The sequence below is a fragment of the Carlito syrichta genome, unplaced genomic scaffold, assembly GCF_000164805.1.
Source record: "Carlito syrichta isolate Samal-C Ts95f unplaced genomic scaffold, Tarsius_syrichta-2.0.1 Scaffold308324, whole genome shotgun sequence".
Taxonomy (NCBI): domain Eukaryota; kingdom Metazoa; phylum Chordata; class Mammalia; order Primates; family Tarsiidae; genus Carlito; species Carlito syrichta.
The window spans coordinates 122,856-143,801 of NW_007252420.1; the positions used below are offsets into that span (position 1 = coordinate 122,856).

At 33.5% G+C, this 20,946-nt stretch overlaps 1 protein-coding gene across 1 annotated transcript in view; it reads right to left on the minus strand.

The window, feature by feature from the left end:
- Positions 1-20,946, minus strand: part of NAV3 (neuron navigator 3) — a 157,651-nt gene that overhangs the window by 59,060 nt on the left and 77,645 nt on the right. The window contains exons 10-13 of the mRNA XM_021716218.1: positions 19,736-19,788; positions 14,428-14,451; positions 11,967-12,044; positions 2,935-3,018 (exon numbers count right to left, since the gene is read on the minus strand). Coding sequence (XP_021571893.1) covers positions 2,935-3,018; positions 11,967-12,044; positions 14,428-14,451; positions 19,736-19,788 — 239 coding nt within the window. The remainder of the gene's footprint in view (positions 1-2,934; positions 3,019-11,966; positions 12,045-14,427; positions 14,452-19,735; positions 19,789-20,946) is intronic.

Consider the following 20,946-nt stretch of genomic DNA (forward strand, 5'->3'; position numbering starts at 1 on the left):
CCCACAATATTAAAATAAAATATATTGATTTGAAAAAAAATATATATATACAAATATATAAGGAATATAAACTCTATGAAGAGTATTATAGTATGTATTTATAGTTTATATTCCTGTAGATATCTATGTCTACAGATAGAGATAGAGAGATAGAGTTGTGTTCATCTATTGTTCTATACTTATCTATGCTGTTTTGTCCTCAGAACAGTAAAAACTCAATATAAATTTGATGAATGTCTAAATGGGCAACTGAACCCTGGAACTCCAAGAACAGAGTTTAAAAATCTCTACTTTCTATTTCTCAAGCTCTTTCCCAGGATTGTTGCATCACCAGAAAGCAACATATTCTTTTATCTCAGCTCCCTGAAGAAATGCCTTTACTGAAATATGATTAAATGTTATGCCCTCAGCTTTTAGAGAGATGCCTATTTGAACAGCGATTTTGCCTTTTGTTATTCCATGACCCCAATTTTAAAATCTTTGCAATAAATGTGTCCTTGAATTCAGTGCCAAAGAGTTTGTCTCTTCAATCTAAATTGTGCTCTTGCGGTCAGAAAATGAGAATAAAGCATACCAAGCAATCTTCCTTTGTGCCTTAGCTTTCTTGACATTCAATTCAGTTCAGTGCTTTGCAGGAGTAATTATCTAGGCTCAGATACAGTGTTGTTAGATATAGTGGACCTTGAACATCTATCGTAATACTGTAAGAAAAGAATTGACAGTGGTGGGAAACTATGGGGGGGGAGGGAGGGGAAGGGAGGTGGGATTAACAGTAGTCAATATCCGTCTGGGGATGGAGAGACACCCCTTATCAACAAGGTTTTCACAGGTTGCCCTTGAATTATGCCATATCATATGAGCAAGTAATTGAATAGGCTTCTCAAAACCCCTTTGGGAATAGGCAAATTACAATCTCGGATTAATAAACTAGTTACCAACATTGCTGTGTATCTACCATTTGCTTTCTGTGTACAGAAACAATTTTATTTTCAGTTTAAAAATGATAAGGGCAATAGCAGACATCCTGATATCTTTTGAGAAAATTTTGTAATTTTGGCAATGTTATTTTAGGGATAATGTGCACATAATTATACTTTTGGTATTATTGAGATATATTTTTAAATATTCAGGCATTAAAACATGTGAATTATAAATGAACATACCTCTGCATTTTTTCAGCTTTTATGAGAAAATGTACTTACAAATATAAAACAAGATCTTTATATTTGTAAATAAATAGGGAAGAGGGCAAAAAATTCCATTACTTTCGACTTAAGATAGTGAGACTTAAATACTAACCCTCACTTTCAGCAATATGCCCAATGATGAATTTGGTTTATCTTACATTTTTCATGTGAAAAAGAAAGAAATATAAAGGAAGATAATATGTTTTGATTGCCCACTGTATGTGATATAATAATAGTATCTTACTTTTCATTGTGAACCTACTATTATTAATATTCCTACTTTTAAAAAGATTAGTTTAAGGCTCAGGAAAGGTTAGATTTGCTCATGATTATCCCGCTTGTAATAGACACAGCCAGGTTTCACTCAAGATTACTGGGTTCCAATGCTTTTATGCTTCCCCATCTGGCTGGCACAAAGGCCTTGTAATGTTATTTGCTAGGTTTTTATATTATATAGTGAAGTGGTTAATTTTACCCCAACCTCCCCTCCCAAAAAAAGTAAGAAAATTTATGAGCTCAAAAAATAGTTTGTTAGCTGTCCTTCTGTAACAGTTTTGTTAGGAATGGTTTTCTCTTTCATGGGCAGGGGAAATCTATGAACTAAGAGGATAAATTAGAATACAGTTTGCTAGTTATACTAGGTAATTATAGGAATAGTAGATTTTCTCTTTTGATTTCAAGGGACTGCTCATTCAATTAAAAAAAACTTTTGTAAACTGACAAAATTTGGTAATAGATGCTAGTTTTGTAAAGCTAATGAAATACCTCACAGAAAATTTAAACACAAAATTGAATTCGTTCTTAAAGATGGACATAGAAACAGATTCTGGAAATATCCCAAGCGTTTTAGATTATGGCTCTCTTTAAGAATTAGATAAAAACAGTGGACATCTGACCATATATACATATATGCATATATACAGTTTTTTCAAAGAATTTCTGCATAATTTCAGAAGCCTCCCCTGTCTCTGACTCATACACAAGGAAGTCAGGGCCACTGGACTCACAGCAGAGAAATAAGTTAACAGGTTATCACAGAGAGAATGACCAGATACTCTCTATGTTGTGTGGACTTTTTTTTAATACATCTGCCTTTGTGAACTGTTCCTTTATTTTTAGTATTCCTTCTTCTGCACCATAAAATCTTTCAGGTTTATTTTAAAGTTTTTGATTTAGCTTAAATTACTTTACTTCCAAGGCAGCATCCCCAGATGCCAACTAGTTCTTGCTAATACAAAATTACATAGAATTTCCCCTGGTTCCATCAATGCTGTAATCTGAAGCCCCTTACTTTGTAGAGTCCTAACATCTGTTCCAGGCATCCTTCCTGCATATCTCAGTCTAGAGCTATGGTCCATGTAGACTAGACTTAGAGACCATGTAATTGAAATTTCTTGTCAGAGTACAATTCTTGTCAACTGCATAACAATTTTTTCCTAAAATATTCTAACGCTTATAAGCCTATTTTTCTTTCTTAACATTTGGTATTCTTTTCATAGCTCCAGTCAGAAGGAAAATAATAGACTGCCTAGAAAGAACTTTGTGCATGTGTGTATTCCAATATAAATTAATCTGATAAATCTGTAAATTAAAATCTGAAAATATAAGGCATTATCTTATCATTGTTCCAGTCTAGTATAGAATGAATGCTCAGTAGTGTCATTTTTAAGGAGATGCAGGTACTATTTAAGCATCCTATGCAACCTGCTGTCTTCTTTCAAGCTCCAGTGGCAATTCCTGAACATACCTTTTGTTCCGCTGTCATGGTTAGACTTTGCAATCGGCCAGTCATATTCCCTAAACTCTTTTCAAAAGCTGCTACAAGGTGAGCCTGTGAACAAAATGGAAGAAATGTAGTTTAAATGTCAGACACTTATGCGGATGGATGAGAAACCTTCATTTCACAAAATGCTTACTTCCAGATTTTCTAACTCCTTAAATACTAACTATGTCCATCATGGCCAACTCTTATTGGTGAATCTCCTTTGGCACAGATATTCCTTTATTATTTCTATACTTGGACATCTTAAAAGTCAGTGTTTCAGTCTCTTGACATTTAATGTGAGTTTAACTTCTGAAAGAAGATGATATTTTGCAAATAATAACACCTTTTGACTTGCACATCATGGAGAGATTTGACACCTAAAACACTGAATAAAGTTCTGAGTTGCCAAGTTTTTAGACTTAAAATCCCAAAAGAGGTCACTGAAATAGTCAATGGACAAATGTTCCCCATTTTTATACTTTTATGATGACCTTTGAAGATATTGTTAGCTCCTCCATTGTAATGATACTCTCCTTCAAGTGTCAGACATCTGCTGACAGCTACAATATTATCTTTCCTCTTTTTGTACTTAACAAAGAATTGAATGGGGAAGAGTTGTCTTTACTTTCCAAACTCTTTTCAATAAAAGGGCTTTTCTTCCTACTTTCTATTTCCTTCAACTAAGGAAATATATCTTGGTCCGCTAGAAATAATACTTGATCATATTTTATTTAACATTAAGCTTTTGTGGCTTTGGGGTTTTATTTTAAATTTTAGGGAATTATACACATTGTAGTACATAACCATAATTCTTATGATTAAGATATATTTGACAATCTTATTAAAACTCTAAAATAGGAGAGTTTCCATTGGTAGGCTACTGTGCAACAGCTTGAACCCAGAATATTAAGTATGAGGAGGTGCTTCAATCTCTCACCATGGCTTCAAGTGGAACAACAGGTATATTATCTCAAATAGATATAATTTTATTGTGCTATTAAAAGGAGATAGGGATTGACATTTTACAATCTAAAGTTATAATAAATTATACGTGGGACAAACTTTGTCAATCCTTGGGAAAAGATTGATCTTTCCTTCAGAAAAGACCTAACATGGAGTCAATATACCCAATGAGCAGCTTAGAATTGTCATGCTTCAGCTGGGCTCGGTGGCTCAGCCTGTAATCCCGCACCTTTGGGAGGGTGAGGTGAGTGCATTGCCTGAGCCTGCGGGTTCAAGACCCGCCTGGGCAGCGAGACCTCATCTCTACAATAAAATTTTAAAAAAAAATCAGCCGGGCATGGTAGCACGCGCCTATAGTTCCAGCTACTTGGGAGGCTGAGGCGGAAGGATCGCCGGAGCCCAGCAGGTCGAGGCTGTGGTGGCCAGAAGCGGCCACTGCACTCCAGTCTGGGCGACAGAGTGAGACTCCAACTCAAAAAAAAAAAAAAAAGAATTATCATGCTTCTCTAACAGTTCACTTTAACTTATTCTCTAATCACTAGCCACGTACAGAACTGGTTTCTCAGAAGTAGCTGTTGATAATTGTTTTAAACCCCTTTTCCAGCTTGTTTTGTACTAATTAGTTTTTCTATTTTAACTATTTGCCTCTACCCATAAGACCCAAGGTCACCTAATCATCCCTTCATGACCCAGACAGACCTCATCACCATGGCAGCAATCTTGTGACTAGCCCACCCATCTGCCTCCTGTTCATCACCTGATGTCAGTATCTGCGTTTACCTGCCCCTTCATGATGACATGAAGTGGACCACCACTGAACCACCTTAACAACCTGCCCCCTTCAAGGGAAATGTTTAAAAGTATTCAATCCTGAGCAGCGTTGCCATTGCCTCGCTAAGTTATGGTTCCGACATCTGTACTTTGAGCTATGACTGCCATGTTTCTTGGCTCTGGCCCCCTCCCCTACCTTAAGGAGGTGAATCTTCTCTTCTCTCTCTCTCTCACTCCTTCTCTCTTTCTCTCTCTCATTTACTTTCTAAATCGATTATATTTTCAGTCTAACTTCTGTGTAATTCTTTGCATCTTTCACGAGGCACTGGATTGCACAACACCCACCCTGGCAGGTCTGATCTAAAATTTGGAAGGCCCTGCTGGGATATATTTCAATGTATTTTAACCTGGTTCTTCCTCCTTCCCTTCCTTCCTCCCTCCCTCCCTTCATTCCTTTTAGAAGGGAATGAGAAGACTCAAATAAAATACATCTTGTAGCTGTAGTAGAGCTGAAATGCTGAGGCACCTACTATTAAATGGATCACAAGAATTAGGACTTTGGAAATATATCCCTTTATTGGGAAAAGTTAGAATGCCCAAGTCCTTCCGTTAGCATAAAGATGCAGAGGTGTCTTTTTTTCTAGCTTTTAACTTATTCTGGGCTGCCTTTAGCTGACACTGCAATACGGAGAAAAAAATAATTTGTAGCGAATACTCCTACTAAGCTTCAATCTAGCAGCAGTTCTTTTTTTTTTTTTTGAGTCAGAGTCTCACTCTGTCGCCCAGACTGGAGTGCAGTGGCACGCTCAGGCCACCACAGCCTTGACCTGGTAGGCTCCTGCGATCCTTCCGCCTGCCTCAGCCTTCCAGGGAGCTGAAACTACAGGCGTGTGCTACCACACCCGGCTAATTTTAGATTTATTGTAGAGATGAGGGCTCGCCAAGTTGCCCAGGTGGGTCTCGAACCCGCGGGTTCAGGCAATCCACTCGCTTCGGCCTCCCAAAGTGCTGGGATTACAAGACTGAGCCACTGAGCCCGGCCAGCACAATTCTTTATGCTCCTTATCCAGTCCCTCTCCCTTTTCTCCATGTCCTCCTTTTCCCTCCCACCCCACACACACTTTTCATAATTATATATCAAGGTTTGTTAGCAGATTTAATTGGCTAAATAACACTATAAAATAATATAGTTTAAAATCTTTTCAATGACAAGAAATGCGATGACATCAGACTCAGTAGCCTCAGAAATTAGCATAAGGCTATGTTCCATTTTCACTTATATTTTAACCTTTTTTATCGTGAAAAAAAAAATCCCACACATATAGAAAAGTGAACACATGAAGCTGAGGCTAGTGGTTTGCCTGAGCCCGCGGGCTGAGCCACTGTACTCCAGTCTGGGCGACGGAGTGAGACTCCAACTCAAAAAAAGAAAAGAAAAGAAAATATACAGCCCACTGTGCATTCATCACATAGTAGCATTCATGCATCTACCATTTAAGTCAAGAAATAAGACACTAGGAGTCCCTAGAAGCCTTACCTTGTTCCCTCCCTGGCCATTGTTTCCTCTCCCTTCTTTAAAGATAACCACTACTGTAATTTTTGTAGTGATTATGTTTTTGCTTTTCTTTATAGTTTTTATACCAAAGTTTGCATTTCCAAATATTATGGTTTAGTTTGCCTATTTTTAAAACTGTCCAAATATAATCATATGGCATGATTCTTTTGTGACTGTTTTCTCTTGCTTAATACTGGTTTTTAGATTCATTCTGGTGGTATGTAGTGGAGTTAGTCTTTGCCGTGAAGCATTCCTATATGTTAATTTGCAATATATTGGCTCATGATGGCCATCTGTGCTCATTTCAGTTTATGTTATTAGAAATGACCATAAAATGGGTTACTAAAACTAAAATTGCTTGTTTTAAAATAAGGAAAGTTCTAACAGAAACCCTTTGTCTACATTTACTAAATGAAACATAAGACTCTACTCAATATTGCAAAGTTTTAATTCTCTCAAAGTAGAGAAATGTAAGTTTTAATTACAGGATTGTAAGTCCTTGAATGCATAAACTTGAAGAAAATAACTTCCCTTTAGCCTTTGTGACTATGTTAGCAGTTTAATAGGAATTAAAATATGACAAAAAAAAATCAGGATTGTAAAGAATATGATGTGTAAACTATATTGCTTACATTTTGTAGCTATACGTAAACACAAAATATTAACATTAGAATGTCAGTTTGTAATCTGTTTAAAAATGCTTTTCATTAATTATTCACAAGAAAATTTAATAGCTGTTTACTAAAGAACATTTTATTTTGAATCATGTAGCTTTCAATGAAAAGTATGCTAAGATTATGTTAGTAAACTATTGTCTTAAATTTATATCATCTTGGCTTAGTTTACCAGATTAATTTTATTACTTTGGAAGTAATAAAAGGTTAAATTTCTCACCAAATGAAGTAAAAGAAACAGAAGAAGCCAATAAGGGATTGTTTTTAAACAATGATGACCTTTATCACCTTAATGAAGATAAATTTGAAAGTAAAACTGATCAAAGTTATAGGATAATATATCTTACCTGAAAAAATTTTATAAAATGATTTTTTTAAAATATGGATTTTCAGGGGAATTGCTAATCACGGTTTACTGAGTTCTGACTTTCTTTTAGCAACTGCATAATTTTCAAGTCAAAGTAAAATTTATTAATATGATGATGAATATCCCCTGACTTGTATTAGATTAAGTCTGTCAAGGTAACTAAATAGATAAGACTATTAGTTAAGGGAAGATAATTTTAATATGTACTGCGTTTCATTTTGGAATCATACAACATAATCTGAATAGACATGTAGAGAAAGATACTGTGATGTTAAACAAAATAAAATACTGTACATAATGTCTGCAATGTATTTGTTTAACCAGAATGGAATCATAGACATAGTCATGGGGTTATGACTGGTGGGGTATGGATTCAGGGGATGCCAGGCAATAGCATCTGCCAGTATACCCCTTCTCCTTTCTAAAGATATATTAGTAGAAGCAGCTTTACAGTCTCCCTGTGACTTTATGCAGCTCTATTCAGAGCACAAGAGGGAGGGGAAGGCTTAATTTGCACTTACTGAACAGAGACTTTACTGTGCTAGTCAAATGAGAGGTGTGCTGCCCAGATACCTTTCTGACTTACCACTACCCTTTTTAGCAAAAGGAAAAAAAAAATAGAGTTAGCAAAAAAGCAGATGCATCTCACAGTTAGGAAAACTAAAACACAGATTATTGTGTAGTTGTCATTCAAAAATAATCATGCCAAGTTCAAATGTGTGATGCATCAATTACAAAAATATCCCAAATTAAGAAAAAGCATTTAAGTCTTGATAGTCCATATATTGAGTAAAAATGAATAGCTGATATATACAATGATTATTAAATTTTAAAGATCAGTTGATATTTTCCACAGAACCAAACTCATTGAAATACATCCAATATATTATATCCATTACATTTTGATACATGCATTATGGAGATCACACCTGCATTTAACCAAAAGGTAGAAAATTGACTTGTGGCTTGAACAAACAATTAAATAAAGTCTTATTTCTACCTTCAAATAGGAATTATACCTTTAAACGTTCTTGATTTATATTAAAGAAATCCTATACAGAATTTCATATTATTTTGAATAATATTGAATTAATATATTGAATTGAATATTGAATAATAAATTGAATAACTAAACAGTCCCTATGATTGATTTAATAGATGTTAAACTGAGCAGTGAGTTAATGTATGTGCATGAGTGTTAAAATGTACATATTTATTACATACATTAACAGATTAACTCAGATTAAATGCAAATAAAACCTCTAAATAAAATTCAAACATGCATTTCTTAGAACTGAGAGAATGTCAAGTATTAACTAAATCCTTTGATGACTCATTATAGTCTATAAAATATAAAGTGATACTATAAACCAAACACTAAAGAGAATGAATGAGTTCAAAATGGTTTCTGGTTAATAGGTGACTACTCATGAGTTGTTATTCAAATGCCTGGATATGTAAAGAAGAATATTCCCATAAAACACAAATGGACATCAATATGCAGATTCTACCTCTTATCATTTACAATGTTTAAAATACAACTGACATTGAAATTGTTTTATAATCAATTATATATGTATCCATTTATATAAATTCTCAGATAGTGCAATATTTAGTCTAAAAGGGAATTTTAACACACCGTTTTAAACATAGAAGACAATGCATATCTTCATTACCTGAATCTTCTGACTTTCATTCAATATTTACATTTCTGTAATGTTAAAGTTGCTGATATTTTTAACAAGTAAATTTAACTGATAATAACAAGATTTAACATTCCATATCACCACCAAATAAGGGGACACTAAATGGTGGAATAAGGTTGAAACTCCAGGAAACTAAAAACAAGATATTACCCAAAAAATTGTGGTAGATCTTTAGGTGCTTTATTTTTAAATTTGAAATAATTATATATCGACAAGAAGTTGCAAAGACAGTACAGAGAGATCCATTGTACACTACATCCAGTTTCCCTTAATGGTTGTAGATAATATATCTAATATAATTATAATATCAAAGCCAGGGATTCAATATTGATTTACATATGGACTTTCACACATGTAACGACCATCTCATTCAAGATACAAAACTAAACATTTCCCTCTTGCTAGTTCTTTATAGTCATACTACCGCTCTCTCTCCACCATTCTTAACCCCTAGCAATTACTAATCTGTCTCTGTTCCTATCATTTTATTTCTGGAATGCTATATATGAAATTATATGAATGAGACCTTCCATAAATGGCTTTTTTACTCAGCATAATCCCTTGGGATCCATCAAAGTTCATTTCTTTGTATTGCTGAGTAGTATTCCATGGTATGGATTTATCAGAGTTTATTTATTCATTGACCAATTAAGGGATATTTTAGTGGTTTCATGTTTTGGGGGCAATTAAATATTCAGGTGCCGTGTACGGGTTTTTGTGTGAATCTGAGATGATTTGAGATTTCTCAACCACGTTACCATTTTTTAAGTGCATAAAAATAGGATACATATTAAACTCCTATCAGTGTGTAAAAATTACTATTAATGATAACATAGATTGAGCTGGGGAAAGCTGGAGAAATCTGGGCATTTTCTCCAAGACTAGCACTTTTTAAACTAGCACAAAGACTAGTGCAAAATCATCTATTTGGCACTGCTTCCTCTAATTCTGTATTTTTTACTTTTTTTTTTTGGACTATTTTTCCCCAAGGGAGACATTATAGATTTTTTTTTCCTAACTGCCCCCTGTCCTTATGACATTTTAAAGCCATAGATGTACTGGATATTCATTTATGCTCTGCATGTATATCTGTGTTTTTTACATAAAATAATAAGATTTGTTTGAAAGCACAAAACCAATTTTGACTCTTCTGTTACTCATATTAATATCCAGCTGAGAATGTGTGCTCTAGCATCATAAAAACGTACCAGTGAAAATAGTGTGACATACATAGAACAGAAGGGGTGGGTAGACAATGGATGACCCCTTTCTAAAATATTTGCTCCATTTCTAAACAGTAGCACAGAGTTGAACACCATGGCAGTTCCCCTGTGTTGGAATTTGGTTCCTCCAGCAATTGTGTGTATATGTGAGTGTGTGCATGTGTGTATGTGTGTGTTTGAGACTGTGTAAGTGTGTGTAAGCCTTTGCAAGTGTATTGTATATCTATATGGGCATATAATAGAACACTGTTGAAAGAATACACAAGAAAACAACAACCACAAATGAGAATAGGAATCTCAGAAGAAAAATCAAATGTGTTTCTTATAAAAAGGTTTTTAAGTTTTGTTTTTAAAAATATAAGTGGAAATAGTTTTTTTAATACTCTTTATCAGCCCATCTCCCATAATTTTTAGAAGTCATTTATTATTCTAATATCTGAATTATATGATGAGGCCAACCAACAGATATTTAAAAATAAAATAAAACACTGCATGACCATTCAAGACATCTGCAAGTATTTTGAAAATCTAATCACTGAGTCTGTCACTGAGTCTTTGCAGGAAAACACAACCCAGAGGTATCATTTAGGCTAAATAATACTGTTATTGTCCAGTTTTTCCTAAGCAATTCTAAAACTTGCTATTATTTTTAGGAATCCTCTAACAACATCTATAAATAATAAAGAGAATTAATCCAAAATTAATTTGATTCTCCCAAAGTTCAAAAAATTAAATCAATTCCAACACAGTGCAAAAATGCATGCATTGTGAATAAAATGACTTCTATTCTGTAGGACTTGTATTTCACAATGATTTTCATTCTTAGAGTGTTTCTTCTTCAAGGTTACACTATAGGCCTGTACCTGCTCATTCTTGCTTTGTCTGGGAGATACAAAAACTCCGTGGAGGAGCAAAGAAGTAGAAGCAGGAAGCAGGCCCAAAGCTACACCGCAGAACTGAGCAAACTGTCGTCAAGTCAGAGAGGCAGGACATATGGCAAAATAGCAGGCGATTCCTTACCCCTCATGGTTGTTTCTAACACTTACTGCTCCTTAGGCCTGGGCACAATGCCACATGTTCCCCTTTATTATTATGCATCTACTCTGAGTACTTCCTGGCACACAGGATGATATTCAATAAATGTTAATTTAATTGATGGTCCTTACTGTCATTATTTTTGCCATCCTGGGCTGCTTTGGCACCAGTAAGAGTGTATTCTTTTAAACTACTATGAGAAGGCAGCCAAGGTTTTTTGAGAGAATGGTATCTCATCCACAGTGTAGCTAAGCTCTCCATATTTAGACCTGAGTCCATCTTTTAGAATTAATTGGATGCTTAACTAATTGTTCAATTCATTGAGCTGAAGGACGTAGGTCATATGAATATTTTCATCATCCAAAGTCAAACACTAACAACTCCTCTTATATTATGGCTTGAGAGAGACTTATGCACCAGGAGTGATAAAAATGACCAACAAGAAAAAAAGTGGCACGTAGAGCTATAACTATTGTTTCCAGTCTTATAAAAAGCAAGAAGCCATTTTAAGCACAATTAACAAGAAGCCATTTTAACTGCAATCCGTCACCAATTACATTTTATTACTCAGTGTGCAAAAAGGTTAATTTTTATGAGTTCCACTATTCAGTGACTTAAGTCTGTATCATTTTGGGCATTGTAAGTTTGTTACTAAAATTATTCCATTTTACTATCTAAAAATCTGTCATAATGTATTTTTAAAAATCAAAAGTGACTTACATTTGCTGAAAGCTGAGATGTGAGCGTAGCAACTTTTTCTTGTGATGCAACCAGTTCTCTCCTCAGCTTATGGATTTGCTGAATGCAATAAAAAAAAAAAATCAATTCAGTATGCTAGTAGAATTTTACATAAAGCCAAGAATTTAATCCAAGAAAGCAAATTCTATATTTAGCCCATTCTACCCCCACTATATTAGCATCACCTCCTGAAAATAAAAGATATGAACACTGGCTACACAGCAACAATCAAGTGTCACTCAGAAGAGGGTTAGGTGTCTAACTTCAAAGTTGGTACTCAAATCTGCAAATCAAAGTATGCTTATGGGATTCCTTTGTCACCCCCAACTAACTGAATAATAATAAGGCAGATTACTTTGTCTATTGATTCTTCTCCCTCTAGAAAGTTGTGGTAATAAAACTCAGGCAGAAAAATATTTTATTTGTAAAAATTGAATATACATATACCTATTTTTTTCTTGGTTCTTTTAAATAAAAGACACTCCATGTAACTTTTCTGAAAATCTTAGGCACTTTTTTCTGTGTGCATTTTAATTGTTTTAGAGTTTGGTACCTTCTCAGAATCTGTAGAATATCCTGCAGTCATTGCAACTTGGGTTTAAATCAACTTTTACTGAGTCTCTATATATATTAGACATTTTTTATTGGCTGGAGTTTTAATGACTGACAGAGAGGCCTTTCCAACTCAGTATTATTATAATGTCCTTTATTCAGTGAATTATTATCAGTTTAGAATAGATACCACATGACTCTTCCATAGTTTAAAAAAAGGGTATAAAAAACAGTAGTAGTGACCAACTAACTAGATAAACCAACAAAATGAATATTCAAAACTGTCTTTGATTTTAGTTAAGTTCACATTCCAATAAAATGGAATCAGAAAAAGATAAGAATATATCATATCATGTTTACAATTTAATTCAATTCCAGTTTGTCTACATGTCTCATATTGTAAACAGTGACTAATAAAGGTAGAACACTTTTAACCATCTGAGAATAAGTCTACATGTATATTTCTGTTCTCAAAGGATTTTAGTTACTTAGCTGTTAAACATTCTACTCTGATGCTTTTCTTCAACTACAAGTCTTCTATTGTAGTTGAATTTTTAGAATACTGTCTCAATTTGAAAAGCATTATTGACATAGTTTATTGTCTCTTTACTTTTTTTTCTAGACCTTAGATTTTGTGCAAAAAAAAAAAAATGGTGGTCAATACTGAAAGACTTTTAAAAAAGAGAGATAACTAAGCTGGAAGCAGAGATAGTAGATATTTATATATGTTCATCAACTTTGATTCTGTTTCACTCTTGTTTTTTTAAAAAGAGATACGCCCCAGTCCAAAATCACATTTGAGTTACATTTATATGATGATGACCATGAATCATTTCAGAAAGCAGTGCATATATTTTATTCTTAAGCTAACACAAACTCAAAGAGCCTTTCTCAAATCAATGGTCTCTATCACATGATTCTAGTTTCTGCAAAATATAATTCAGGAAACTGTAAAGTGATTTAATTTTTTTTTTCAAAAACCATGACCCATTATAGGACATAAACAACAAAAAAGGGAGTTAGATACTACCACTAAGGAGAAGAGATAATAGCATTTCTCTACTCCATTCCTATATTATGATCAATGCTAGAAGTTTTCCCATGTCCATGTTCCACAAGTAGTTTAGGTTTTTAAAAATCATATTCACTCTTTGATCCAGTGATTATAAAGATAAATTTGTATAATCAATACTTTAAAATATAGCATGAATTTTACTTCAAAAGGCAAATGAGATAAGACTTCAAAGGAAAGAAGTTCCTTTATTAAAGGCATTTATTATTTCTGTAGTCTGATTGCCTCAGTGTAAACCAGTCAAATAGTCATTACCTCACCTTGAACAAAGTCATAATTAAAGTTCTCCTGCTCTCTTTGGCCAGGACAAATCTTTTAGGCGGGAAAGGAAGAGAATATTCTCTCCAGGTTGAAGTTTAATTTGTACTTGATTGCAACCAAGTATGTTTGTGAAATGTGTGGTTAGAAATAAGCCACACTAGGCATAAAATAGCAATTAGAGGCAGCAAGGTCATGTCATTGGTACCTAAGATTCCATTAACTTCTGCAGATAGTCTCACAGGTAGTGGGGAAAAGAATAAAATAGAAACACCATAGGTTTTAATTCACTCATCAGTGATTTAAGGAGTGCCTATTCCTACAGACAACTTATTAGATGCTCAGCTAAGACTCAATCTAGAATGTGAGAGGAGAGCTTGCTGTAAAAACTTCCTTTTATTTTAAGAGGCAATATCAAAGACCATTTATCAAACAGCTGGCTTAACTTCAGCAGTCCTGTAGTTCTGCTATTGTATCACAGAGCCCTCTAGTGGTAACAATACCAATTTCATCATAAATGTATACTAAAAGCTAAATAGTCCAAATTCGTAAGTTTTTTACCTCTGAATGAGCCTTTTCTTCAGCCTATAAGAAAGTAAAAAGAAAAGAATGCAACTGTAAAATCTAATTTCAATTAATTTAAAATTATAAATAAATAAAATAATTATAATGCATATTTAAAATATTTTTCTGAACTAACATTAGAAGGGAGTGAGATACATAAAGTTATTTAATTAAACTAGTAAAATGCAATACTTTAGGACTTAAATATCTACTTATATATAAACAATAAGGCATTTTTAAAAGATAGGTAATTTGATCCATATATATATTACATGCCATAAAAGCAAAAGATAAAATTAAAAAACTCGATCAAAAGCAGCAAAAACACAACAGTTATAAAATTACACTCAAAAACAGAGAAGGACACAAAAAATTAAAATGTTTGATTTTTTAATACAGACTGTAGGAAATGGAGTCCAAGTAATTATAGAGATCTCTAGCTAAGATTTAAGAGTCAGAATTTTATTCTGTGATTTACTGATCATAAAGAATGCCAAATAAAAGGGAGGGGGAACTGACTTCTGATAACTAGAGAAAATCAACATCATTAATTTCTATTTTCTTTTAATTTGCCTAGTGGTTATTGAGCTACAAGTCAACAAAACACTAAAACACCCAGGGTTAAGATGGTGATAAAAATTGCTGGCAAACATCTTTGGCTACATAACTTATAGAAATGAAGAATGGCATAGAAACTTCCAGGGTGTTTTGAACTTCAGTTACAGAAAACCCTTCGCTCTGTTTTTCTTCTTCATACTGGGATGCAAGATGCTAGAAAATGAGTTATGTGCACCATTAGATTCAGGAAGCTCCCGCACTCTGGGAAAAACTGGAGAATGCATGACATTGCTGAACAAAACAAGTCTGCTTGTTGTCATCAGCAGATCCAAAGCTGAAAAACAATCGCCTATCTTCACTTTCTGGATGTTTCTATATTAATTGTTACAAAAGTACCTGAACTGCTTTTTATGCTTTCTTTCAGAAAAAAAAAGTAACATAACCATCAGGATATATTTTATGCCCAAGTATCTCTTTTAACATGAGTTTTGCCTTTCCTATATTTTCTCTACCTTAAAAAAAATGTGTAGTTATATAAAGGTTAAATACTAAGGTGACTAACTGTTAGAATCTTAACAGCCTTTTTAAGAAAACTGTTTTAAAAAGCATTGTTAACATAAATCTTGAGTTATTTTTCATCTCAGTTTTAACTTTTAAGTAAAAATTGTATATTTTTAAATTTTAATAATTTCAATCCTTCATATAAAGTTCAGTTTTGAATAAAAAATAAGCAAGAAATCTTAAGATAAAATCTTCATTACCTTAAGATATATGGCACAATTAACTATATAAATTAATTTTCCCTAGTTCTTTGTATATTTATTGCCAGTTTATTCTGCCCAAATCCTGCTTCTGGGCTTGGTAAACACTCAATAAGTAAAACATGTGTTTGAAAAAAACATATTTGCTCTATTTTATACAAAATTAATAAATATACTCATTACAGTTTTTCATTACACTAGTTATGAGTAGGTTACATATACTAGTAGTAAGCATAACTATTACATATCAATTATCTGTATACTGTATAGTATTACTTTTCTCATTGCTGATTTTTAAAAACCATCATTTTCTGTAATCCTTGTCTTCTTTCATACTCTGATTATTAATACTGGGTGGGTGTTATCATAAAATTAAAGCAATGAACCAGAATATCAATTTTGCCAGTGGTTTAGGTGTGGGATTAATTATATACTGACAGAATTTGATTAACTGTCATTTTTTAATGATGGTTTTGAGCAAGCCCATGGTCCTAAAGGAGGAAAAACAATATAAAATTATTGCTTAAATAAAAACATGTCAGTTAATTATTTATTCTGTAAGTCATTCACTTATCTATTCAAACTTATTAATTAAAAAATATTACTTTAGCACTAGTTATGCATTAGGCAATATGCTAAGGGCATCCACAATATACCAAACATGGCACTTGTTTTCACATTAAGATTTGAGTACAGAAGAGTTCAATAAAGTTTTAATATGCAGCTAATCAGAAAACATCTATTACAGGGATAAAAAATGTAAATGCCTAACAAGAAAGGCTTATAAAAATTAAAAGGTCTCTCCACATTAAAAAAGAATCACGGAGACTTCCTTGGCTACATTTTATGTTCCCACTTTTGATAGAGATAGGGATAGCAAGGGGTCTTTACTTCCTATGAGAAAAGCAACAGCACAATGACAACTTGCTACCCAAGTTTTCAGGGAAAAAAAGAAGAGGTGGTGGAGATTGTGGCTTCCTTAGAGCACAAGTCAGCATCTGAGGAGGTAGACACCAGGTCAGTGACTGCACTCTTGGAGAAATTTCATCTTAGTGTTGCTGGATATTCCAAATATTTTATTTTTAATTTTTTTTTTTTTTTAGTTGGAACCTCACTCTATTGCCCAGACGGGAGTGCAGTGGCATGCTCACAGCCACCGCAACCTCGAGTTGCTGGCCTTAATTGATGCTTCTGCCTCAGCTTTCCAAGTAGCTAGAATTACAGGCATGCACTACCATGCCCAGCTACCAAATATTTTAAAAAAGAAATTTAGAAATGTGAATATTGAGGTAAAAGTTCCAAATTTCACAGAGTTGACTTGGTTTTCAAAACAAATACAGAAATCCTAAATTTGCCAAAGGCAACACATTGGCAGATCAGATTTGGGCTTGTGATTTCCAACCCGTTTGCAGAAATCCCCTGGGACAGATAGATGGGTTTGATCTGGCTGGTGTTTTCAAATTTCATTTTAAAGACATACTCTTAAGGAAATTTGGCAACTTGCCTGATGTTACCTAATATTAATGATTGAACCCAGGCAAGAATACAAATCAACCAAATCTTTTTCCAGAGTTATTAAGAAAGCATGAAAAATAATAAGTTGTTTTTTCACTTTATAGTTTGAAAAGCACTTTTGTAGGCATTTTTTCATTGTCAATGAAGTCTCAGTGTATAATCATGGAGGACTAGGGACAGAATGACTCCTTTTCATATATGATTTTTCTCTTATTAGTCTTCTAAATATGTATTTATTTGAATTATTTTATTATAGCTTATTTGTCAATTTCAGTATATAATTTCCATTATTTTGAATGTTATTATTTGATTTTCCTAATATCACCTTCTCATATGACTTGACCACCTAATCAATCCTTTTCTCACTTAACACTAGAATCCTTTTTGCCTCTGTATGTTGGCTTATAAATATGTGTTATATATGTATAAATACCTTATCTGTATTTTAATCCTTTTTCTTATTTTATATTCTACTCCATTTTTTTTTAATTGTAGAGACGAGGTCTCGTCAAGTTGCCAATCCACTCGCCTCAGCCTTCCAAAGTGCTGGGATTACAGGCTGAGCCACCGAACCAAGCCCTATATTCTACTCTTAATAATATTTCTAGTTGTAGTTGTCCTCATTGTTTTGATATCCCATTCCTATTTATCTACAATAAAATGTGCCCCTTTTTAAAATGCCCCCCTTTTAAAAATGTACCCTTTTTTAAAATGCACCACTATTCAATCCAGTAGCCACTAGGCACATGTGCCCATTTACATTTAAAGTAATTAAAATAAAAAAATTCAGTACCTTGGAACACCATAAGACACTTCAAAAATCAAGAACAATATGTGGCTGGTGGTTACTGTAGTAGACAGTGTCAATCTAGAACACATTTACTATCAGAAAGGTCTATTGGACATTGGTATAAACTGATTAGTCATCTGTTTTTCCTCAAACTTATGCTCTTTTTTTAGAGAATAAAATATCTTATTTTTAAGTTTTAGAAACACATAATGGCTGTACGTGTTTATGGGGTATGCGTGATATTTTGATACAAGCACACAAAGTATGATGATCAAATCTGAGTAACTGAGATATCCATCACCTCAAGCAATTATCGTTTGTTTTGAGAATATTCCAAATTTTCTCTTCTAGCTATTTTGAAATACATAACAAATTACTGTTAGCTATAATTGCCCCGTGTTGTCACACTAGATTTTATTCCTTTTATCTAACTATATTTTTTTCTTTTTCTTCTTTAGTCCTTCTTAGGTTTCATAAAGGTAATGTTACCTCAGTATTATTATATATATTTAAAATATAATTATAATCATGCAGCATATTTTGATGCTAAATAAAGATTTAAATTGCAGTGGTTTAAGTCAGAATACGAGTTCCCAAAAACCAGCAGTATTGGTCTAATAGGAGGAATACTGAGTCTTAACATATTTATTTTATGTGGGTTTTTTAAAGCAATATATTCTAAGCACTAATAATGATTTCCTAATTTATAGAACCTACTGACAATTTTAATCATTAAAAGGTGAAACAAGAAAACTATTACCTCTGACAATGACAGTTTGATCTTGAGTGACTATCTAAGGCAGTAAAGATGTACAATTAACCTACAAACATAAAGGTTTGAACCTAATAAATATGAGCTTAAAAATAGCATTGCTCTTAATACTGCGTTGATCAGAGACAGCCAAGGCTATGAACTTTTCATGAACCTTTCAATACAGGATTAAGGATTATTCATAATACTCAAATCTCATTGAGATGTAGGAAGATGCTTTTAAATATACCTCACAGTTAGCTAGGCATAAAGGAATCCTCTCATAAAACATAACTTCCTCTACTTAAAAAAAAGATGAAATTATATTTAGTAAGCAGAAAAACTCATCTTGGCAAAAATGAGCTAGAATTTCACATACTGGCAAAAGCCAAGTTGAAACATTCTCTTAGGAAACAGAGATTTAAAATCACACACTATCTCAAAAGTTATGTATTTTTAAAAATATCTCTGGATCTTTTAGGCTTTTACCCTTTGGCAAAATCTCCTCAGGAAATGAATTTCAAAAATAAAGAGAAGAAAATACCCTACAAAAGTGAGCAGTCATGACTTAGAAGACCAAAAAAGAAAAACTAGTCATTACCATGGAATGATGGCACAGCAGAGTACATGGTTTTAGGGGCTCCAAGTCATATCCCAGTGGGCCTCAAGAAATTTAGTTTTACATTTACTCCTTGATTACAATGAGTGCACAAAAGCCAAGTGAAAGCACATGTAAGTGGCCACACAATGGCTGGCATAGCACCTGCCAACTTATTGGGTATGCAATAAATTTCAGCATGCCCTTATTTCACATCACAACGCCTGTGTAAATGTCCTAGGTAAATGTGATCTATTCAAAGTGAAATGATCTAGTTTATCATCTGTGTGCATGGCAAAAGCAGAAGCTTTTTCTTAACACCCAATACTTACGGTAGAGTAAAGGGAAGAAGTACTGGAGACCAGTGATAAGGAAGAGCCGTGAACTGGAGAAAACAAAAAGAATAATAGAATTAAGACAATGAAGTCTACTCACACACCCCAGGCCTTCGCTGAAAAAGTAAAGAACAGGGAGCTTGGGAAATAAAATAATAGCTTACTGTAAGATTCTTAGAACCAGCCTGCTATAATTTTTTAGATCAAGAGGTTGAGACATGAAAAAGTCCCACATATCTTCCCTAAAGTACCTCCTTCAACAAGTTTTAGAGAGGAGTTGACAAACATGGACCCTATCAGCATGTTTTGCACATATTTAAAGCCATAGTCAATTTTCATATAATATATAGAAAACCATGAAAACCCAAACTAAAGTTGCCATACACTTTTAAAATTAAAAGCATGTTAATGTTAGTGTTTAATTTATACAATGATCCATATTCTGAATTTTTCTCCACTATACTTTCAGGGCAACAAGAATTTTGATCCATCTTGCCATTTCAACATTATCTGATGCATTGATCATACTCTAATAAATGTAAAATTATTGTTGCCTTAGTAATTTTAGTAACAGAAACATACTCCTTATTCCAACATGGTATCTCACAGAAATTAACAATGGAAATTGCCTACTGGCTTTTCTCTAGCTATATCAAAATAGCATCTTAAACAATTAGCAGCCTGCTTTTTACTTCTGTATTTCCAATACTTTAAACCCCAAAAGGTGGCTAGCATTGTGCTTAACTGCAATTGTAGAAGAGTTCTTCCTCTTTTTCCCATGAAATAATGTAGTTATTTCTGTCATTGTTCATTAAACAAACATTAGTTAAGCATGAGAAGTGTGACTAGCCCTTGCTAGATTCTGGAACTACAAAAATTAAAATAAAATAAAAAAACACAAACCTAGGAGTTTACAAAGAAGCAGAAAAAAAGACCCTTACCTATCACCATACACAAAAATAAATCCTAACTGAATCAAAGACCCAAACATAAAACCTCAAACTATAGGAAACTTAGAAAATGCAGGAGACAATCCTAAAGAAATTGGAACTGGTGACCAATTCCTGATCAAAATTCCAAATGCCCATGTCATAAGAGATAAGATAGACAAGTAGGACCTCATCAAACTGACAAGTTTCTGCAAAGCCAAAAAACCATCAAGAGAGCAGGGAGACAGCCCACAGACAGGGAAAACATATTTGCTAACT